Below are 25,068 nucleotides of genomic sequence, written 5' to 3'. Positions count from 1 at the left end.
GTTTTTAGGTTTTGTAGGGTGGTCCTTTCTTCTGTTAAATGGTTGTTGTTCTTAGGGAGGGAGCTGGGAAAGGGTGGTGAGGCCTGGTTCGAAGTTAGGAACTCCTGGTAGGTATCCAGGGGATGGTTAGATGGGGGTGTGAGGGGGTCACCATGGGATGGTGGTATGAATTGAGACAGGCAGGGTGATGTTGCGATTGGGTTGCCTTTAGTTCGAGGGGTTGGTGGCAAATAAGTGTTTCCACTGCAGGGAAAGGGAGAAGGAGAATAGGTCTTTGACAAGTCCAGTATGGTTAAACCTGGGAGTAGGGCTGAATATGAGGCATTGGGGAGGATTCCATTTAAGGAACAAGATATTGTCATGCGTAAGAGTGAAAAAGGGAACAAGGACAGGCATGGCATACGAGGGGCAATATGTGAGGGAGGGAGGTTTTTGAGCTACTAGAAGTGTGATGTGCTGTTATCAGGGGTCGCTTGGCACGTTGAGATGGGTGCACAGCTCTCATAGTGGATGTGGCTGATACTACAGGGTGTAACCAAAGTCACTTGTGACCACAAGGGTCATGGGCATTACAGAGTATGTCATAGAGGTGAGAGGGGAAGAAACATAAGACAAAGAAATGGATGGGCAATAGAGGGGAGTTAAATAAAGCAGAGATTAATGAAGGATGGACAACATGAGGTTTGGCTGGAATGGAACCACTAGCCACAGAAAGTTCTGGTTGAAATTTACAAATTATTTAAGAATATAGGAGACAACTCACCAAATGGCAGAATCGCTGTGTCATCGATAGGCACACAAACAAAAGGTACCTAATTTGCCTAGCTTTCAGAATCACTTCCTTTTTATAGCTGTAGGAGAAACATGCATGCACACATGTGCACGCCCACACACACACACACACACACACACACACACACACACACACACGCCTGTCTCCCTACATTGTGTTCAGTCTAGTGCCAGGCTCCTGGGACAGTGGGGAGCCATCTGTGGGTTAGCTAGTGGGGCAGGTGGCAGACAGCTTGGTATGTGATTTCGTAGACTTAGAGTGTGAGACAACAGCATACAATTAGCTGATGTGGGGGACACAAATTGGGCAGGGGACAGTGTACACACACGCACATACACTCTATCTCTCTCTCTCTCTCTCTCTCTCTCTCTCTCTCTCTCTCTCTCTCTGTCTTTATTGAGTGGGGAGTGGGAGGGGTAGCGAGTTACCTTAGGTTTAGGCTAGGAAGGTTACAGGAGCAAAACATGTGCTGTTAAGGATAGCGCCCATCTACACAGCTCAGAAAATCTGGTGGTGATGGGCAGGATCCAGATGGTGCGGGTTGTGAAGCAGCCATTGAAATCTCATATGTGGGGCTTTGCTGAATGTTGTGCCGCTATGTGTGTACCTTGTTTTTTGGCAACAGTTTGGCGGTGGCCATTCTTTCTAATTGACAACTGGTTGGTTGTCATACCAATGTAAAACCCTGGTGATTGCTGCAGTGTCAGTACACAAAATGGCTTCTTTCACAAATGTCCTGGCCTCTGATGGGATAGGATAAGCTTGTGACAGGACTGGAGTAGATAGTGCTGGGTGAGTGGATTGCACAGGTCTTGCATCAAGGACTTTCACTGGTGTTGGGGGTGGGGGGTGGGAGTGCTATAAGTATGGACTAGAATGTTGTGGAGGTTGGGTGGATGGCGAAACACCATTTTGAGAGGGGCTTTAATTATCTTAGGTAGGATATCAGTCATTTCAGGACATGCTTCAGCTAGTGTTTTGCCGAAAACAAGATGAACCACCCAGCAGTGGCACAACATGTGAGATTTTGTTTAGAACTTAATTGGCTCAAGTTCTTTGCCAGATTGGTACTGGAATAGAAAAGCAAGGTATGCCAGCTAGCACAGATGCAATAGAAATCAACAGGCTTAAATATAAGGGATCATCGTTACCTCCATTTTTCACTAGTATCATTAATTCTATCATACATTCTATTTATTTACTGTTTAAAACTATGATTTAAACTTAGCAGTGTGTCATATATGAGTGAATATGATAAGTTGCACACAATTTTGCATATATGTAAAGTATTAAAAAAAATTCCGGATTAAGAAAACATTATTTTTTCAACATTTTCCTGACGTTCCTGAACAATTTTTTTTAAAAATAAAGTGCGAAATGAAGCTTTAATTGCCTTGTGATGCACACTGCATCATTTATTTATTATTGCGGAAAATAATGATGTTAATGTCTTATCTGTCAGCTAATCTCAGACACGTAAGTAAACAGTATATCTGTCAGTATAGGTAGAACATGTGAAGTTAATGCAGAGTCAGATTGTTTAATGTAAAAGTTCTGATGATGACCCACCTTTTACTCTGTGTTTTTGAGATAGTGTTTCTAACACTAGGATATGTTTATGATGATGATAATATTGCTTGTTAGATGCAAAATGAAGAAAATGCAAGCCTTTAATGTGAGTGGGATGTGCTCAATGTAAGTAAATACTGGTGCTATGCAATTTCCAACTACTATTCTTCACTACCTTCTTGAATTTTTATCAGTTACAATATTTCATGGTAGGGCACCATGGTACTCAACATACCCAACATCTGATTGAACAGTTCATCCTGTAATGCAGCCATCTGATTATGAACAAAACTGTGCAACTGGAAATGGCAAAGAACAGTAAAGTTCGTTAAACAAAAAGTCTTCAAATTGTTGGTTGGTAGCTATTTTTATGACATACAATATTCAGTCTTTGCAACTTGCTTTGAAGGTTTTACACCATCAGGCAACTAAGTTGTTCCTGCAACATGAAGAGAAATCATCATGGAAGATATGCAGTATTTTGATAGCACAAGGGTGTGTGCAAAATCAAAACAGATTTAAAATGTAGTTGCTGTGCTTAGTAGTTTCAGACCACCATTTCTTTTAGCTAAAAAGAATTGACCTAGTGATGTTTGCAAAATAGTTGCCCAGTATAAGGAAGGCATTAAATGTGGGTAGCCATATTTCATTGATATTCATCTATCACTGGTGGACAACCTTATATGCTAAGGGAGATGAATTTCCATTACCACATTTGCTAGTACAATGAAATTTCATTTCTATCAATCCATTCGACCATTTGTGATGGTATTAAATGTTACAGTAAGCAGATATTAAGGCAGTTGTCTGAGTGGCAAAAATAATTCACAATATCTAGAGTATTGGAGAACTGTGCTGTCTTAAAAGTATCATGCTGAGGCTGCATTTTTGCATTCATTGTTATGTGGAGTAGAAACTGGGTTCATCACAGTGAACCAGGACACAAAATACAGTTCAGTCAACCTTATTTTTACACACATTATCTGTAATTGAGAAAGAATGATTGACTTCACTGTCACTGTTCTGAAATATGAATGGGTCGCTCAAACACTAATCACAAGATAGAAGATAGTGAGCACCAAAAGCTGCAACATCATGCTAGAAGAAGACAATAGAGCCTGTAGTGTAGACATAGTCATAAATTTCTGTTCTAGGCATTTTTCTTAAAGGAAATTGCAGGTAAAATTTCAAGATTTGTCATAATTTTAAAAAAAGTTTTTTGAGTTTCTAAGTTGTTCTTACTACAATCAGGAATTCATCCATTATACATTCATGTGCTACGACATTTCAGAGAATTCATTGGAACCTGAGGTTTTACTTTGGTGGCACATTGAAGGATCATTACATTTCTCATTTCACAAATGATTATTAACAACGAACGCATGATATGCAAAAATTTTACTTTTAGTATATGCATCAAGGACTCGCTCCCTGGTATAACCTATCAAGCCTTTATGTATTGATTTACCTCCATTTCGATCTTTTACAGCCAAGAACAGCAACAAATCCAATGAGCTCATATCTAGTACAGGAAGTAAAGGTTGGGGAATTGTTGCAAGTAAGAGTTTCACACATTAATTCACCAACAAGCTTCTATGTTCAGAGGGTAAGCTAATGTACTCTCCTGTACTTTGACAAAATGTGCATGGAAGAACCAGTTCTAATTGTGGAATAATTTGTTACAGACTGGGGCCCATGCTCGATCTCTATATAGTCTCAAGAATGAAATGATGAAATATTATTGTAATCCTACTGAGCATAAAATTTACAAACCTGAAATTGGTAAGATACCACATTGTTTATTTAAGTCCAAGAAAGTAAGATTTATGTAGATAACACCCACCCATACTAACACTTGCTCCCAAGTAAAAGTAAATGAGGTCTAAATGCAAAGATGGTTTATACGCCAGAATACTTTAACCATAACAGATGCTCTAAATGTTACCACAGATGTTACAGAAGTGTTGACAATAAAAACTATGATCTTTGAAGTGCATGACTGTTTAGGTGGAACGCTATGTTGCCTCAGAGATGTATGTGTAGTTCATTATTTCATACCAGAGCTTAAAAACTAATTGTAGTAGACAATGAAAATCCATAACAAGAAGAAAAACAGTTCCATCAGTACTAAAAATAATGGCCAACATTTCCAGAATTTCTCTTGGGTGATGTTTACATCCTACTGCTTGCTGCATATGTGGTATTTCAGTAAAAACCATTAGGACATTCTCATTGGGTTGTTCTTTTTGTCAAGTGTGTCACAAAATTGGCAGTCCTGGCTGGTACAGGTGGCATGCACCCAAGGTTCCTCAGTTACGGAATTGGTCAATGCTGCTAAGTACTAAATACTCTAGACACAGTTTAGCAACTATCATGAAGCATAACTGCGCAACATTACACTTTTTCCCACTGACCTGTGACACGGAAGTTTCACAACAGATGATGTGTGTCTCACTGGTCCTGTTTCATTTTCTATGAGAGTTTTCCATGACCCCTGCCTCATATATGCAGGAACCCATAACCTTTGACTGATACTTTATTCGCAGTGAAGTGGACGAGAGATGATAACTCCTGTACATACTATAGCGAAGACCATTCCACGGGAGAGCCTTGTATTTGATATACGTTTGGTATCCCTGGTACATGATCCTCAGTAGTCCTCACACCATATCTATTTGCAGCAATTTCCAATCACTTGACAGTAGTCATTTGCTGTTCATAAACAGCTGGAAATTGCCCTGAGAATAGCTGTCAGTGTGGGGCTGTATTGTGGTGGGGCAATGTTTCACAGAGCAGTAAGCAAATAACTGAAGCTTTCTGATTCTCTCTCAATTTTTGGATGTGTTATGCTAAAAGGAATACAAATTCTCTTTAAGAAATCAAGTGGCTAACACCCAGTAAAGTGATTCCTGCTACAACAAGAGGAAAAACCTGCAACAAAATTTACTTATTGCACAAAGTTGTCTGGAATTTTGAGTCTCGAACTTCTGTCTTTTCCGTGTAAGGAAATAGTGGAAATTTATAACAAATGTAGACATTATATACACTGCTATTGAAGGGCGAAGCTAAATTTAACATGATATGGCAGTTATATTATGAACAGAATACATTATTGCACCGCAGTAGTCAAATTCACATAAGAGATCTTTGTGTCATGCTCATACATTTTCAAACACTTCATTTGAACAAACTTGTCAACAAACAGAAATGAGATGTAAGTATTTCAGAAATTATGTAAAATCTCTCACTGTGATTAAGGGGAAATGATTTACCAAACCAGATATTGCCACTCAGATTTGTAGGACATGCAGCTGTAACTCACAGCCATTGACTTACTATAAAGTGCATTTTGCACTACACTTGTGTTAGCTGAAAATTTAAAAAAAATGTGACTTCATTCACATAGATAAACATTGAAATTAGTGGGAACAATTGACAGGATGTGACTTATGTAGCCAAAATTGTATAAAGTAGAAGTGTAAAATATAACTGATGATACATTGCAGAATCTATTTTCCACAGTATTCATTCTTCAGAAATAAACAATATGTCATGTGTCCAGAAGTGATAGTGCACATCATAGCAACTCCATCAGCAAATGACAAGTAGTTTTTGTTTGTAAGCTGAAATAATTTGATATTGTACATATGGTTCGCAAAAAATTCATTCTCTTTCAGTGTTGTTGATGAATACGACTTTGATATTTTATGTTCTTCATTTCAAAATCATACTTGCATGCATACACAATTAATATCCGTTGTAACGTGTTAGTGTTCCTTTTTAGGCATGCCATGTGCTGCATTGAATGCTACAAAAAGTTGGTGTCGGGGACAGGTTGTAGGTCTTCCAGGAAATAAAAAGGTCAGAGTGTTCTTTGTTGACACTGGTAGTGAACTAGAGCTACCATGGTATGAAGTATTCCGGTTACCTGACAAGTTTCTTGCAGTTCCAAAGCAGGTAATCTTATTTTTTGTGGTTCACAGCTTTCTGTAATTGTTTTTGTCATAATTTTTTTGTATTATGTGTATGTAGTATGTGCCTTTTACAGAAAGAAAATCTCAAATGAAACGCACAGTGACACCACTGATCTTGAGATTTTACAAGATTATAAGATGCAGTAACATGCATTAAAATATGTACAATATCGACTTTGACTAAAACAAAATACCTGGGAATGCACATGGGTCCACCATATATTTGTGCTCACCTCCAGTACTTAAGCAACAAATGAATGCTGAATGTGGCATGCAAATTAGTTGTCTAACCTGAAAAGTCATGAATAGACTACATCCTCCTCCCTCTGTCCTCCCTATGCCAGCATGTTAATGCAAAAGCAAAGGAAAATGTAGAGGGTGTGCAGTTTCTTGGTTTAGTAGGGTTGTTCTGTTTGGCTTTGTATGTATAATACACAGTCCAGTCACATTAATGTCACCGCTGTCTATGTTCAATGTCAACATGCCATAACCACTCGTAGAAGGGCAGATGGCAGCACTAGCAGTGGAAAGCACAAAGGGAATGTCAGGGATGTGGAAAACAGTGCAGTCATTGTGATGTGGAAACAGAATGATTTGTCTGACATCCGAACTGTCATGATAATTGGCTTTCAGGCCGAGGGTGAAAGCATTTCCAAAACAATTAAGTCTGTTAATGTTTGTGTGCCATCATCGTTAAAGTACACAGTACATGGCACAATGACAGTATCCAAAACTGGTGCCGAAGCGACTATGATGCACCAAGAACCATAGATGACAGGGGTGAATGATAATTGTGGAGATGTGTACTGATGGATAGATGGGCAGCTATTGAGCAGCTGAGCATCTGCCCAGGTGAACCAGGGGACCATCAGCAGTGTTTCTTCAACAACCCATTCAGCAAATGTTGCTGCATAAGGGCCTCCGCAGCAGGCACCTGGTTGATGCACAGCAACGAAAGTTGAAATTTGCATGCCAATACCGCAGCTGGACTTCCACTGAGTGGTGACGGGGACTTCCCAGATGAATTACATTTTATGCTCCATCAGACATGTGAAATGTTTGACAGCAAACACCCTACAGCAAGCAAGGAAGTGTTATGTTCTTGGGAATGTTTTCGTGCCAGCGGATGAACACAAGTAGTATGTATCTGTCTTCCCCTAGGACTACGTCCGTCCTTTCATGCAGTTTGTTTTTCTTCAACACGATGGAATCTGCTAGTGGGACAAAGCAACATGTTGCATAGCTTTAGTGCAGTGTATGTTTTGAAGAGAATCAGGGTGAGTTACCATACTCCCCCAGCCACCAAAGTATTCCGATTTAAAACCAGTCAAGACTCTGTGGGTCTGTCTCAAACAGGCTGTTTGCACTATGGATCCTCTCCCGAAAAACCTTGCACTGCTGACCACAGCACTGGAATCAGCATGGCTCCAAATCTCTGTCGGTACCTTCCAGAACCTCATCGACTCTCTTCCTGCATGTCTCGCGCTCTTCACATCTGGCAGTGGTCTGTGTTGCAAAAGGTGATTATTCACGTTTTTGGCAGCTGGTCATATTAAAGTTACTGGACAGTGTATAAAAACAGGCAAATGAAACAACATAATTGCTCCCTCCATGGCATTATATAGTTTCGCACATTCAGCCTTTCACATGTATATATGTATATAACCATTTTATTTGTTTGAGCACTCAATGGTGTAGAATAATTTGTTGTTTCAGGCCCTTCTATTTTCAGATTAAGCTGTATATGGTTCCAGAGACGCTTTAAAGTTCCAAACATATAATTCCTTTGTTAGTACCTAGAGTAGCCCTTAACGTACCCCAACGGATGCCAACTGTGTATGTAGACAATAGGGTTAAGTATTTTATACTGTGATGCGGTCACAAATCAAGAGGAATTTTATTGGTTGTTAAAATTGGTTTATTAAAATATTGTGAAAGAAAAAACATCTTGGTTATTACAGGCGATACATTGTGCATTGAATGATGTAAGCCCAACACTGAAGTCTGGATGGTCACCAGAAATTAAAAAAGTTATGTTGGAGCTCACATTCAAAAAATCATTGAGATTATTTGTGGATTCTGTGAGTGACACTAACTTGTTTGTCACATTATATGATGTTCAACGTGAAATGGACATTTGCATCAATGCAGTTTTGGTGAGAGAGGGCTATGCTCTGAGCACAGGAATGAGGTAAGTTTTGCAAGACTTTCTTTCATATTAACTTCATCTAACAGCTTAAAACGGTGTCCCAGTGTCCCACTCTGGGACTTAAATCCAGGTGCAGTTGTGTGAGGTGCAGTATCAGTTACACCACTGGAGTATGCTTTACTGATGGAATTGAAAGTTAACTTATCTCCTTCATTGTAGTGACTGTACTTCCAGAAAGAGTTCATGTGAATTATGTCAAACCTTAATAAGAAATGTACTGACTTCTGTATGTATAATTTTATATTACTTTTGTGTACCACTGCTAGACAGAAGGGAGTGTAATGCTTTTGTATACCTCCTTATTTAGAAGTTGCCATTAATTACTTCTTTTATATAATAGCAGCCTTGCAGTTTTTTTTTATTTCTTGTAAAGCAGAGTAAGTAGTGTTCAAGGATCTTGTCAGAGGTGAAATGGTAGGGCATATTATGCTTTTCTGTATTGTAATTTTGACCATGGGTACTTCATAATTGAATGTTTCAATTTAGCTGACTGATTGTTTATTTTTTTAAGTTACTTAATTCTGATTTGTGTGTGTTCTTCATTGTATCTTGGTTCTAGTGTCCAAGTACTAAATCAAATAGATATTTTCATAAATATATCTTAGTGTACAATGAGAGAGCTTGTGGAACTGTTGGTAAAGAAAATTAAACATTGTAATGTAACTATACTATAACTTATTTTTTAAAGCATGCAGTTCATTTTAACAATTATATTAATTTCTAAAGTGATCAGTCTCCATATATAATTGCCCCACTATTAGTCGGAATTATTTAGGGTTACTATATCTAATGAATCAACCACTTGCACTCAAACTTTTAAGTTTTATTATCCAGTAGTTTCATAGTCTTCAAAATTTGCTTCACTCTTGAAAGAAATTTGAAATCAAATTGTACAAGGATAAGAGAATACTAAGTAGTAGTGAAGTTTGATTGTCTGTTCAAGCTTTTTGATTACCATAACCTACCGCTTCATTTTTATGGTCTCCTTTAATTTTTGCCACTGCTTCATTTTTATGGTCTCCTTTAATTTTTGCCACTGTAAAGTATAGTATGTCTCAATACTGTAGATATTATTTACTCTGAGTTTGTACTGAAATGTACCAGACATATTTTTACCCACAGGACATTTGCCAAAAATTTCCTTCTTTAGTGACAATAAAACAATCCTTCCATTGGCCTGACTGGGCCCCAGTGTCCGAAAGTTAGAACTAGACCCAAGTTTCACCGTGCATGGTATATCTTTCATGGTCCTACTTTCATGGAGTGTAGTCTAGAGAAATGAGGACAAAATGTTTATTTCCTAGTGATTCCAAAAAGATAATGCAAAGTATTTTCTAGTTCGGTCTTTTTGAACTAATTGAATGTAAACACTTTCAGCCTCAGTGCATAATCTTTTAACAAACAGTCCTCTGGTTGGTCTGATATTTGCAAACTGCCATTTGTTACAAAGCATACATTGTTTTATTTAATATTTCTGCTTTAGAAGTACAACTGCACAATTTTTCATTTTTCGTACTTTTACTGCTAACCGTTTTCAGAGTAGGTTTTTAATATTTGACTATTTCTTGCCCAACTATCCACTGAACTGTTTTTCTTGTTTGTTTAAGCTTTTATGTAGCTGCTGGCCCACTCCTTGTTGTTGAAACCAAGTCAAAACACTTCATGAGATCTGTCATCCAATGTAATATCTGATGTATTTACCTTTTTTATGTGCTCACTGTAGTTGATTCTCTTGAAGTAGAAGTCCTGCTGGTCAGTGACTCTGAAATCCTACATGTTGCCATGGAAAGGCTTGTCTTTGTGTTATTTTGGAGCAAAGGAAGACAACTTCCACTTATCTTACGAAAAACCACTTACACTACTTTCCTTTTACAAAGTTGTATTTGATTGAATGGGTGTACAGATCATTAGAGTGTCTTGTGAATTAGAGTAGAACACAACTTTTCATGTGCCTTGAAGGCTCAACATACATTTAAGATTACAATATATTTTATTTATCTCAATGCCATTTGTCTTTTGTTTTCATTCTTAGAGGGTGTGAGTGCTCCTTGACAGTCAATTTACCACCAAGCCACAATGCCAAAACATAAAAGGCTCTGTCCATGGCAGGTGAAGCCATTTATTTGTTGTCACACCTTGCCATTTTCTTGTATTCAACAGCTTCCATTTAATGTCTGCACATATGGAAACCAACACCCGAAGACATTTTATGTTCCGTGACTTATTCCGTACTTCATCTTTCATGTCCACCCCAAATCCTGTATCATTTCAGTGGCACTTCTCCCCTATTAGGCAATGATACAAAATGTGCTCCCCTTTTTTGAACTTTATCAATGTACTCTGTCAATCCTATCTGGTAAGGATCCCACACCATGCAGCAGTATTCTAAAAGTGGACATACAACCATAGTGTAAGCAGTCTCTTTAGTAGATCTGCTACATTCTGTAAATATTTGGTTGACCTTCCCCACAACATTTTCTATGCATTCCTTCCAATTTAAGTTGTTCATAATTGTAATTCCTAGGAATCTAATTCTATTTAAGGCCTTTTAGATTTGACTGATTTATTGTTTAACTGAAATTTAACAGCTTCCTTTTAGCACTCATGTGGATAACCCCACACTTTTCGCTATTTAGGGTCAATTGCCAATTTTTGTACGATACAGTTACCTTTTCTGAATCATTTTGCAATTTGTTTTGATCTTCTGATGACTTTACTAGTCGATAAATGATTGCCTCATCTGCAAACAACCTAAGATGGCTGCTCAGATTGTCTCCTAAATCGTTTATATAGATAAAGTACAGCAAAGAACCTACAACACTATCTTGGGGAATGCCAGAAATCATATCTGTTTTACTCAATGTCTTTATGTCAGTTACTACAAACTGTGACCTTTCTGACAGGAAGTCACGAATCCAGTGACATAACCGAGATGATATTCCATAAGCATGCAATTTCACCAGAATCCACTTGTGTAGTACAGTGTCTAAAGCCTTCTGGAAATCTAGAAATAAGGAATCAATTTGAAATCCCTTGTTGATAGCACTCAACACTTCATGTGTTTGTGTTTCACAAGAACGATGTTTTCTAAATCCATGTTGACTGTGTGTCAATAGACCATTCTTTTCAAGGTACCTCCTAATGTTCGAACACAATATATGTTCCATAATCCTGCTGTATATTGATGTTAATGATATGGGCCTGCAATTTAGTAGATTACTCCTACTACCTTTTTTTAATATTGGTGTGACCTATGCAACTTTCCAGTCTGTGGGTACGGATCTTTCGTCAAGTGAACGGATGTATTAGATTATTAAGTCTGGAGCTAGTGTATCAGCATACTCTGAAAGGGAACCTAACTGGTATACAGTCTTGCCTGGAAGGCTTGCTTTTGTTAAGTGATTTACGTTGCTTCGCTAGTCCAAGGATATCTACTTCTACGTTACTTATGTAGGCAGCTGTTCTTGATTCGAATTCTGGAATATTTACTTCATCTTCTTTGGCGAAGAAATGTCAGAATGCTGTGTTTAGTTACTCTGCTTTGGCAGCACTGTTATCTATAGTATTTCCATTGCTATCGCATAGAAAAGGCATTGATTGTGCCTTGCCGCTAGCATACTTCACGTACGACCAGAATCCCTTTGGATTTACTCCCAGGTTTTGAGACAAACTTTCATTGTGGAAACTGTTATAAGCATCTCGCGTTGAAGTCCGCACTAAATTTCAAACTTCTATAAGAGATTGCCAATCTTGGAGATTTTGCACCCATTTAAATTTGGCATGTTTTTCGTTTTTTCTGCAACAATGTTCTGACCCGTTTTGTGTACCAAGGAGGATCAGCTCCATCATTTGTTAATTTATTTGGTATAAATACCTGAATTGCTGCCGATTCTATTTCTTTGAATTCAAGCCACATCTGTCCTACACTTACATTTTTAATTTGGAAGGAGTGGAGATTCTCTCTCAGGAAGGCGTCAAGTGAATTTTTATTTGTTTTTGGAATGGGTATATTTTTCGTTTATTTTTGTAGGATTTGGGGTTACAATATTCAACCTTGCTATGACAGATCTGTGTTCACTAATCCCTGTATCCATTTTCATGCTTGTTATTAGCTCAGGATTATTTGTTGCAAATCGGTCAAGTGTGTTTTCACAAGTCTTGACTATTCACGTGGGCTCATGAAGTAACTGCTCGAAATAATTTTCAGAGATTGCATTTAGCTTGACTTCGGATGGTGTTTTATGCATACGTCCAGATTTAAGTATATATTTTTGCCAACATATCGAGGGTAAATTAAAGTCATCACCAACTATAATTGTATGAGTCAGGTACGTGTTTGAAATTAAACTCAAGTTTTCTTTGAACCTTTCAGCAGTTGTACCTTCTGAATTGGGAATTAAATGATCCAAATATTATTTTATTCCCGTTTCCAAGAATGACCTCTGCCCTTACTAACTCACAGATACCACCTACGTCAATTTTGTGACAAGATAAACTACTTCTACCAGCAACAAACATGCCAGCACCAACTGTGTTTAGCCTATCCTTTCAGAACACTGTTAGTTTTTTCGCAAAAATTTCAGCCGAACTTACCTCCGGCTTTAGCCAGCTTTCAGTGCCTATAACAGATGGCCACCTCAGACAGAACCATTACTTCAGCTGTCATTTTATTAACAGCATGTTGCGTGCAAATGATATTAGGAATATATTGTCTGTCAAGATTGTAGTTGCTAATAAAACAGTCGCTGCAGTTGTTCTCAAAGTGGATAACATGTTGCATTTTCAGTTCCTACGGCAGTTGTCTTACAGATCGATTCAGCTGTTCCTTCTCAGTTCAGCTGTTACTTGTCAGTCTTGTGTCATCCTTTATTTCTGGCCATCCTTGGGTTTTGACCTCCCTTTTTAAATTCTGTTTCCGGAGTGTGAGCCATTTGGGGAAGAACTTCCTACCTACAGCCTCTCGCAAAGGTTCCCCTCTCTCTCGACCCCTATCATTCTCCTTTCTTCCCCACCATAGCCCTCCCTCTCCCCTCCTCAATCTCCCTTCTTCCGCACCATAGCCCCCCCTCATCACTCCTCATTATCCCTTCTTCCCCACCATAGTGCCCTCACCCTTCTTGCTAGGTCACTAGCACATGTAACTAGTCCATGTGACGAAGAGTACCCATCTGGCTATGCTTCCTGAGCTACCTGAGCTATCACTGTCTCATGTATGCCTAGGAGCAGTTGTTCGAGTTGTTGGGGCATCAGGATGCCCACCAACTACCACAGTGCTGGCTGGGTGGCGCTCAAGGGGTGAACCCCTGATTGCCGTCAGTGGCACCAGGACAGATACTCAGCACATAAAGTGTGCTAAGCTCCGTACTTCTGGCCACTCTTGCACAGCCGTCTCTTCAGACAGGAGTGATTCTCTCTCTGCTTCTTCTTTTATTTCCTCGGCCATCCGTGTTCTGGCCAACCTCTGGGAGGAGGGCAAGGTCTGCCAGCTTGGGATGAAACCCTGTCCTCATTATTTGGTTTGTTCCAGGACAGATGGGAAGACTTACCAAACCATCAGAGGTTAGTGTCATGAAGCCAACTCACTTAGTAAGATGCCATCTGGTTTCGTACTTTTTAAAAACTCTCCTGCCAGTAACTCTGCTTCCCATTGTGCTTGCAAGCACTTTGTGGCTTCTTGGTGAACTTTATTCCTCACCAGTCCTTAAATATGACCCAGGGCATTATATTCCACAGGGATCTCCTCCTTCAGTCTAATGAGAAACTCGGACTAATGTGCAATGGTGTGATGTACAGAGAATCCAGAGAGGTCCTAAGGGCAGTTGTATTGATACCAGCACTTTCATCCTGACCTTTGAGGAGGATACCCTTCCAGAAAAAGTCAAAGTTATGGCTTACCATTGTGACATGACACCCTATATTGCCTCCCACGTGCAGTGTATGCATTTTGGTCACACATCTTCACAGTATGAGGTGAATCCTATTTGTGGTGACTGTGTCCACCCTCTGCATGTGGGGAGTCCTTGCACCCCACCACTCAAGGACATGAGTGGTTCTGGCCCACATTATACTCATTCACCAGATTGCGCGACCTATAAAAAGGAAAGAAACATTTATGAATTCAAAAGTGTCAGCCGTGTATCCACTTTGAGACCTGACAGAAATTTGACTGTCTCCTCCCGGTATCTTTAACGTCTACCTTTGCTTCTGTTTCATCCTTTCCTCCTCCTCCTCCTCCTCCTCCTTTCCTTTGTCCTGTCCCCCTTCCTTTTCCTCGTCCCTAGCAGTTTCCTTTACCTCCCATCACTGAAATGCTCCTTCTCTGTGGCCAGAAAAGAAATGGTCTTATCTAGCACCCACTGGTGATGGAGCTCCCTCTAGGAACCCCCTCCTAGCAGCATCTTCATGTCAAGAAGCCTGTTACTTGGAGTAGGTTATGGGACCCAAGCCCTGTGGGCTTCAAGGCCACCTATTCTCTTTTCAATCCTGTTATTTCTGCAACTTGCTGTCCTCTCAATCATATCCCGTCCAGCCCTCTGAAGGAGAAGAAGATGATGATATGAAACCCTTGGGACAAGATTCCTCCCCCCCACATGCCGCCACAGCCCCCACCCCCTCCCTCCCTCCCTGTCCTCCCGGAGATTCACAACACTTTTGTGAGTATGTGCTTGGCACACATAGGTTCCTTGCCATTCCAATAGTCCTTCCTTTTCCTTACTGCAGTTCTATCCTCCTCCTATTCTTTCTCCCCCTTTTACTTACTGCAATTCTATCCTCCTCCTATTCTTTCTCCCCTCCATTGAGGACCATGTATAATCAGGCAACCAAACCTTTCGAAAAGTATCGGAAGCCTTAGGCGGATTTCCTTTTTTCTTTCTCTCCTTTCTTGTTGTTCTGACTTCTTCAGTCCTTCCTCCTCTTCGGCGTTTCAGGTCTCCGTTTTTGTCTTTCTTGCTCCCCATGCATATGCCTGAAGGCTGCCTCATGCATTTGGCGTGTAAAAGGCAGTGGGGTAAAGCGTAACCCGCAGCACCCAGGTCGACAGGTAGGGCTCATGCATACCCCCGGTAAAGGCCAGTCCCAAGGAGGGGTGATGCCTGAGCTGTTACCTTCCCAATTGCCAAATGGTCGCTTTGTCTGGAGTTTAGGAGGTGTGACCTGAGGTGTGCATGGTCATGTAAGATAGGTGTTCTCCACCCTGTGGGAGCTCTCAGATGGAAGTAGTGTGCTATTGGAGACCCTGGCAATCACAGGGAATTCACCTGCAATGAGTATGTCATCTCCATCTAGCACAAACTCCGTCTAATAAGTGGAAATGGAATAAGGCCAAAGACATGATGAATCTTCCAGTTTGCACCCTGCTGCCTCGTGGTGTCACACACAGGAGAATGTCTAAACTTATCTGCAGTGAACCCATTCGTCATTCAGAAAGGTGAGGATACAGTTGCTGGCCCACTTAATTCCTGCACTCGATTATGCAATGGAACTCTGCTTCTAGAGGCAGATGGTGCTTTTCAAGACCAAAAACTGCTTAAAGCTATGCTCCTCTGCAGATACCCTGTTCATGTAGAGGCTCATAGAACAATGTGTTAGTCACGTGGTGTCATATATGTACACTCTGCAGCTTGATGGTATGATTGAGGGAGATATACAACATTCTCTCTGTGATCAGGGTGTAACCACAGCCTATCGAGTTATGAAGAGGGTTGATGCAGAATTCATGCCTACCCCACCCCCTCTTCTTAACATTTGATCCAGTGGAGCTCCCTTCGAAGATCAAGGCGGGATATGCAGTCATCAATGTTGGACCCTACATACTGAACCCGCTGCGTTGCCACCAGTGTCAGCATTATAACCATACTCATTCACATTTCCTGTAAAAATGCTGCCAAATGTGTCAGTTTCATGAGGGAAATTTCCCACCTCCTCCTCCCCGCTGCATCAACTGCACTGACAACCAAGCTGCTTCATCCCACAAATGCCCTGTGTACCTAGATGAGTTCTGGAAACTAATTTTAAAGAAATGAAAAATAAATTTGTTTAATAAATGACAAAGAATTGGAGCTTTAAAAGCAATTGGATTTCAGATTTATCTGTAATCTTTTTATTCACAGATGATGGACAAGTGTTTTTATTCATATAGGTGAATAATGTTTAGAATAATACTTGTTGATTATGAGTAATGAATAGTAATTTACACATGTAGTCGTTGTTCATCGTTTGCATAAACTGACCATCAGCTGGCTGACTAAATTGGCTGCTTAATATTGCGGCTGCCTAGTGCTTAGACCCCAGACCACTGAGACCGTCCGCCTATAGACATTTTTGTGTTCCATTTGTTATGCTGTAAATCAAGAAAAGTTGTGCTCAAAGTTAGTTTCAGCACTGCAATGCATTACCGTATTTACTCGAATCTAAGCCGCACTTTTTTTCCGGTTTTAGTAGTCCAAAAAATCGCCTGCGGTTTAGAATCGAGTGCAAAGTAAGCGGAAGTTCTGAAAAACGTTGGTAGGTGCCGCCACAACTAACTCCTGCCGTCGAATATATGCAGCGCTACACAGGCATGGTTTGCAGGCACAAAGATAAATACTGGCGCCAAAACCTCTGCATCAGTAAATAAATTTAAAAAAAAGGTGGAACACGAGCTTTTTTCTCCGCCCCGAGTTTCGACCACTGCATTTTCATACATTATCCAACGAAGTAAATACAAATTTCGTATTGTTCATCTTCGAATGGAGCAGCATTTCAATGTACTACGAAAATCCGACTGGCAAGATTGTTTGGGATGTTTGTCAATATGGTCAACTCTACGTTCTGAATTTTTTCCTACCTGTGAGAAGAGATGGTTGCTAATAGGAACTTTTATGAATTGTGAATCACATGCAGTATTCTCTTCACCATAAGAATAATACGAATATAAACATTTTGCCATGTATTGTTTCGTATTTGCTGCTACCTCATTTAAACCCTGTCTGCCTAATAACCTTCGAAACTAGTGTGAGACAACAGCAAATACGGAAGAATATACATATCATGTCATGTTTATATTCGTATTATTCTTATGCCTAATAGTGATACAATCAGAAATGAACCACAGCAATTGACTAGATTTTTAAATCTAAGATGACTAATTTCTATGCAGAATTTAATGTACACGAGAACCGTCTGCAAAGATCTTCAAACGGAGAAAAATTTTAGCTAAACTCTCGTTCAGAACATCTATCATATGCAGTCTGTTATTTGGTTCTTGTTGATCATTATCAAAGAAAGCAGCAGTGTAAGTAACAACTACTACCAGTCTCTTGCCATTGTTTCGCTAATCAGACAATTCCTCTATTTTTTTGTTGTAAGCGGCGGTAGTGCGCACAAAAGCAAGCCATGCCGCGAGCGGCGACATGTCATAAACACTCATTATCAGAATGCATCAAACAATGCATGACACAGTACAATAATGCATTTTCAGCTTAGAGTGACGTAAACACCTATAACAAAGAGAACGGCGCTTATCAGATCAAAGAAACATAAGCAACCAATTCAAACCAGACGAAGCACGTGAAAAAGGAAGGGTATCTGTATAAATACGGACGGAGCACCTGACGCATAGCAAAGGCTACCTGGTAAAGCTTAACTGCTCGAATCAAACTACTGTAGCTGTATCGTCATTCATTCGACCTAAATTGTGTCTCATATTACAATAGACCAACTTTGTTTCGATTTGGAGGTGCGGCCTAAAACTTTTTCTCCCCTTGAATTTCGAGTCTCAAATTTCAGGTGCGGCATAGATTCGGGAATTTTTTATTTTTTCCCTTGATTTCGATTTTTCAGGTGAAGCTTAGATTCGAGTGCGGCTTAGATTCGAGTAAATACGGTACTCGGCATGGTGGTATTCTCGTGACTTCCTCCCACCTCTGAACAGATACAGCCAGCTAGTGGTGATCCACATATCAACAAATACTTCAAAATATGGTGCAACTTGACTTAGCATTGTTGTCATTGTTTTAGGCAAAAGAAGCAGTAAGATCAGATAAAATCATAGGACCAACCGAGGATCGAACCCTAAGTCTAAGTCTTGTAGTCTGGAACTTAAGCCATTGAGCCACAAAGGCACATTTCTGGACAAACCTTTGATAATGTATTTACAGAACAGAACCTCACTGGCTAAAGGAACAAATACTAATTCTGTACAAGACGTAAACAAAGAAAATACAGTTACATTATATGTTATTCATTATTTAATTTACAGATAATTTATTGGCAAATAAATTTGTTTGAGTGACCTACGTATTCGAATAATATCAAGAGAGAAATATATTCAAATAATATTCACGTCTCTCACCATTACACCTTTTGCTGTTTTCCTCTTTCTGTCTGTATTATCAAATATAATGAGTCCTACTAGTTCACTTGCTCGATTTACTCACAAAAGAATACGGTGTAGCTGGATTGAAGTTTTTAGTTTATCATAAACAAAGTTTACAGTAATAATCTGTCATCACACTTTTGGTATAAATCTGTTTAATTTGTTCTGTTCAAAATGTGTTGAAGTGTCAGCGTGATTTTAGCAGCTGACTGAAAGCGAACATTAATTCACCAGCTACTATTTCACAGAAATATGCAGTTCCACAACTGAAACAATGGACTTCAATAATGTTCAATATTCAGTTATCCCTTTAATTTTTGTTATACTGTGGTAACGCTTGGTGACACTCAGGTATACAGTGCACATTATCTTCATAGAAAACATGGAAAATTGACAGCTAAAAAGAAATTCTAATTCTAAATGTGTTTGAACACTTACCATAAGCATTAGTGCCACTACGTTGTGTTGAAACTGTATTGGTGGAGTCTGTGGTTTCTTACCTGCATGGCAAGGCCACATGACTGTTGCCCGTCGCTCTGTGAGTGAGCGGAGTGTGACACCACGTGAATGAACTGTCAGCCGCGTGCTTTCAAGTGTGCATGCATTATGAGTGATGTACATGAGCACTATTAATGTGGATTGACCACACAGCTGCAATGCTCTAGAGAGAGCCCTTCACCACATTGACATTGTGTAGAGGTCCACGTTCATCTTGGACTTAGTTCACTTCCCAAGGTCACTACTCTAGAGTAGACCTGTCCCTTTAAGTTTCTCGAATTTTGCACGCAGCTTGGAGACAGCACCTTCATCTATTCTGATGGCTCTAAAACTGACTGTGGGGTCCAGTGCACCTTTGTCATTGACAGCAAACATTTTTATACTGACTTCTAGATCAGTTCTCAATTACTGCAGAGCTTTCCACTTTCTATCAGGCCACCCAGTACATCTGACAACACAACCTTCTTAATTGTGTATTATGTTATGATTCCCTTAGTGTCACTCTGATTCCCTTGTGTCATTCTGGCATTAACACTCTTCTTTCTATATGAGAACAAACTCCAGGAAGTTAAACACCTCCCTACAACTTGTTCCTCGAATTGCAAGGAAATACTTATAGCTAGGCTGCATATTGGAGGCTGTCCTTTCAATCACTGTCATTTGTTAAATGGAAATCGCACACCACTCTGTGCTTACTACAACCAACCATTGACAGTGTGCCATTTTTTTTACCCAGTGCCGATTTTATGACCATTTATATTTTAATGTATGTTTGTCATCTGAATTATCAGATAATTTAGCAGATACAGCACAAGCTGTAGGTTGTGGTATACTAGCCGGCCAGTGTGGGCGAGTGGTTCTAGGCGCTTCAGTCTGGAACCGCGCGACCGCTACAGTCGCAGGTTCGAATCCTGCCTCGGGCATGGATGTGTGTGATGTCCTTAGGTTAGTTAGGTTTAAGTGGTTCTAAGTTCTAGGGGACTGATGACCTCATATGTTAAGTCCCATAGTGCTCAGAGCCATTTGAACCATTTTTTGTGGTATACTTTTTATTTCTCATAATAATATGGCACAGGAAATTTAATCTTCAACCATTTGAGCAACCTCCTCAAAGGAGAAGTGATCATTTTAGCTATGCCTCTACTCCAGTTGATTAGGCTTTGAGTATCACTGACTTCAAATTCATTTGTAATTGACCATTTAAAGTTATGATCTCAGCTGTTTCGCACTTGAAAGCAACAACAAAACAAACTGACATATCCCCCCTTCCTCTCAATCAGGGTGTGCTCTTACATTAATGGATGTCACTCCGTACTTACCAGTGATGGACACTGACTCGGCACGGTGACCGATTGTGACCCGATCGACATCCATCCTGAAGCTTGTACTACTTTCCTCCGACTGAACTCTAATGGGTACATTCCAGAATTGCAGTCTCTTCCTTATCTCTACTCTGTAACTTATGTTATATTGCAGGAATCTAATTTTGTGGGTACTCATTTGCTGACTCTTGGTGGTTTCTAAGCCTTCTGCCAGAACTGCATCGGCCCTCTGCGAGCCTCTGGTGGTGTCTGTATGTTGATCAGCATAGACATTGTTAGTTCCCTGGTTCCTCTTCATACTGAACTCGGTTCCATGTAGACTCTGCAGTAACGATTTGCAATCTTTATCCCCCCCACCCCCCTGACTAGCCTTCTACACTTTGTGCTCTTCTTGCCATCCTTTGACAGGTCCCACTTCCCCTTCCTTCTCCTTGGGGATTTTAAACGTACATAACCCTCTGTGAGTGCGGTGCTTGATCTATGTTTCTCCAACACTGGAGCCCCCACGCACTTTAGCGTGACACTAAGCACTTTCTCGACCATTGATCCTTTCATCTCTAGTTCAGATTCCGCACCTCTGTTTAATGGGGATTTCATGACAATTTGTGCAACAACGATCATTTTCTGACCGTCTTATCTTTTCTTCAACATCACTTGCTTAGACGCCCTCCTCCGTGGGCCTTCGCTGATGCCATCCTTTTGGCAGCTATTTTGGTGATTTCTTCTTTTTCGGGTTCTCCCCAAAATTGCTGCTACTATCAAAGACTGCTGTCGGGTCCTCCAACACTACAAAGGACAACCATCTCTCGCCCATAACCTTGCCTTTAAATGGTTTCGTGCCTGGGCCCATTATCTAATTAAATGCCAGGAAAGGGTTATTTGAGAATGAAATTTTGCTGCCATAGGATTGCATACTCCTTTTTTGCAGGTAAGGCCAAAGATCAGGGGCATTTTCGGCTGCTGTCCTGCAGGTGTCCAGGAATATCCCTAAATAGTGTCATCCTCAATAGGCTGGATGCGTTTGTAGAGCATTCTGCTCGGCATTTCACCTTGCATCAATGCACTATCCACCTGTGTTCCATCTTCTCAAACATCATCTGTAACGGCTCCCTTTATGATTCGTTTCTCGTTGCCTGGAGCCTTATAATGCCCCATTTAGCAAGTGGGAATTCGCCAGTGCAATTGCTCCCCACCCTGACACGACTCCTGGACAGGACCGGGTGCACGACCAAATACTTCAACATTCATCAGTAGCTAGCCAATGTCATATACTTGCTCTAAACTGCCTCTTCAGATGAACAACTATTGTTCGATCAGTTTAATGAAAGTACTTTGCAAGTTACTTGAATATACAGTGAATCGAAGGTTGTAATGGCTCCTTGAATCCCGGGGCCTCTTGGCTTCGATCCAGGGTGGTTTTCGCTGAGGCTATGTTACTGCAGATAATTTAGTCCATCTGGATTCTGTTATCCGAATGACTTTTGTCCAGCATCAACACCTTCTTGCAGTATTCATCGATCTGCAAATAACTTAAGATACCAAGTGGCACCACCACATCCTTGCCATCTTGCATGAGTGAGGCTTCCCTAGTCCACTCCTGATTTTTATCCAAAACTTCCTTTCATGCTGTGCTTTTCAGGTGCAGGTTGGCACTTCCTGTAGCACCACCCATCTGCAGGGTACTGTTTTGAATGTGTGTCTGTTTTTAGTGGCTATCAGTGGTCTGGTGCTGCCCTACGGTGTCGCTCTCTTTGTATGAGGATCAGTTTTGCATTTATTTGTATTTTTCTGCATTGGGTGTTGCTGAACGCAGACTGCAGGGAGCAATACACAGAGTGCAATTTTGGGCTCTAACTCGTGGCTTCCATTTTTTGGCTGCCAAGACCTGTGTTATGAATCTCTGTTATCGCCATACAGTCCATCCCCATTCAGATCTGTATCTTGATGGGCCATCCCTCAACCTGATGATCTCAGACTGTTTTTTAGGACTGGTCTTTGATGCCTTCTTAACGTGGCTTACCCATCTTTGTTGACTAATGTGGACATCTTGGTTGCATGTCAATGCTCTTCAGTGTCTCAGCAACACAAACTGGGGAATGGACTGCTCTACAGTGATGTGGCTCTACACAACATAGATCCAATCAAATCTAGATTATGGAAGATTTCCTTCACCATCTTCGATTCAATCAGTATGTGTGCTCTGTCTGTAATCACCTGTGTTGACGGGTCATTAAACCCCAATCTTCCTTCCATCCTTGAATAAACTATCATTTTTGCAACGTGTACGTTGTAGCAGGACAGGATATTGTGAACAAGCAGGTGTTTGTGTGCGAATGTTTATTCTGCATTAGTTAGCTCTGAATGAAGAAATCGTCTGAAAGTTTTGTTTTCTTATGTACCTATTGACCACTCATTACCTCAGCTATATGATGAATGATTAGTTTTACTCCTTCCATTATTTTTCAAGAAAGCACTGTAAACAGAAACCAATTCCCCACATGAAGCTTGGCGGACCATTACCAGTTGTGAACAGCTGAAACATGTGGTGCAGCTTTAAGAGTGACAGAGAAACTGTGGATATTAAAGAATGCAAGGGCAAGGAAAAATCCAGCTTGGTAGTGAAAGACTATTTTTCAACTAAAAAAATGTACGTTTTTTTGACAGTGCACGTTGTCCAGTGTTTCTTCATTGAGTATGATTCTAGAAAGTTACAAAATATTGAACTACAGTTGTCATAAATCTCCCCGTTGCTCTGGAAGTTTTCCAATTGCAAATTTCTCTAGATTTTGGAATGGACGGAAGTCAGTAATTGAGTGCCTAGACCTGTGAATAGGGCAGATGTTCAAACAACCAAATGAGGTGGCACTGTGGTTAAGACCCCTTTAGCAGGTTCAGGTTTCAGTTATGTTTCCAGCCATCCAGATGTGGGCTTTCTGTGGCTTCCCTAAATCACTTAGTGCAGGTTCTGGGAAGATTCCTTTGAAAATACAGCGTCAGTATCCAAAGATCTTAGTTTCCAGATAACATATGGGTCCCCTCTTATCTGGTAGTCTGAGTGGCCTGTTCCTCTCTGCTCCTTGAGGAAGAAACTTAGTATCTCCAAAAAGCTGCAGTGTGTGTGTGTGTGTGTGTGTGTGTGTGTGTTTGTGTTTGTGTGAGCGCGTGCGCGCGCCAGCAATACAATGAAATAATATTGACTGCTGAAGAAAAGTACTGGCCTGCCATTCTGTCTCTTTGTAACTAAACAAAGTTTGTTAGATTTAATTGCAGGTCCAGTGTGTTTACAGTATACTATATCACTTAATGTGCACACATGGAGCACTTTACAAAGGTTGAGCATATTGGATATTTAACACTGTTGCTCTTTAGCTGTAGTGGAGTAGGATATGCTTGGCTACATTACTGTCATAGATGGTGGTATGTGAAAGATGTGATTTATAGGACAAATAGTTGAGGACAAGAGTGGCTTGTAGATAGGCAGAAATGTTTTGTGGGTTAGATGGGTAGCTGATTACCTGCAAACACTGGTAATAAGCCATATTTAGCAATGGATTGAGATGTATTTCTAATTATTAATTTATTAGATGATAAACAGTGAGAATAAATAGTTCACTATTACTATTATTATTATTATTATTATCATTATTATTATTGTTATTATCAGTACTGTCACTCACTCACTTCATTTGGTGTATGTTACAGCTCTGTTCTTGTTGAATATGCAAAATCAGGCGTATCAGTCCAGGACACTATTCCACACAAGGTAAAACTTAGTTCAATACTATATTTTGAGTTGTATTGTATGGAAATGTGGTAAAAATTGCATAGTGATTATGGATGGTGTATTTCTAAAAATACATTTAATTTGGAATTTTGCTAGACCTTGTAACCATTGAGCTGAATTCGTTTAGTAAGGGATATAAAGAAGTTAGCACCAGAGTAGTGATGGAATGAATTTTTTGCAGCAGCCACAGACTAGTGACCATTTGTTTAAGAATCCCCCAAGGCAAAGAAGAAAGTACATTAAAAGGCTGGCATACCATTTTCACTCTTTTGACAGTAGAATGTTTTTAGGTCCGATATGTCATTGCATGTTAACATTATTTAGCAATTTGTTACTGTTTTTGTCATATTAATATACTCATTTTACCATTACTGCATTAGTGTCTACTATGTGCTTTTCTTTTCAGTTTTTGATATTTACTGCTTAAGCTGATGTCATATTATAGTAGAGATATGTTCTTTCTAGTGATGTGAGAGGAAAAATATTTGAACTTCCATTATGTTGTGTTGTCACATGACTTAGAACTATCTTCAAGTTGATAGCAATTTGTACTCTTCCTGGT

General features: G+C 40.0%; 1 protein-coding gene across 3 annotated transcripts in view; it reads left to right on the top strand.

Annotated features, from left to right (window-relative positions):
- The window catches only part of LOC124595488 (RING finger protein 17), a 485,726-nt gene that overhangs the window by 354,108 nt on the left and 106,550 nt on the right, over positions 1-25,068 (top strand). For all 3 annotated transcript variants that reach the window (XM_047134251.1, XM_047134250.1, XM_047134249.1), the window contains exons 13-17: positions 3,852-3,968; positions 4,048-4,144; positions 6,147-6,319; positions 8,298-8,527; positions 24,425-24,485. In XM_047134251.1, the coding sequence (XP_046990207.1) occupies positions 3,852-3,968; positions 4,048-4,144; positions 6,147-6,319; positions 8,298-8,527; positions 24,425-24,485 (678 nt within the window). The remainder of the gene's footprint in view (positions 1-3,851; positions 3,969-4,047; positions 4,145-6,146; positions 6,320-8,297; positions 8,528-24,424; positions 24,486-25,068) is intronic.

This window comes from Schistocerca americana, chromosome 2, assembly GCF_021461395.2.
Source record: "Schistocerca americana isolate TAMUIC-IGC-003095 chromosome 2, iqSchAmer2.1, whole genome shotgun sequence".
In the NCBI taxonomy this organism is placed as follows: domain Eukaryota; kingdom Metazoa; phylum Arthropoda; class Insecta; order Orthoptera; family Acrididae; genus Schistocerca; species Schistocerca americana.
Note: the sequence above shows the minus strand (reverse complement) of the source record. Positions and strands in the feature narration are given on the sequence as shown.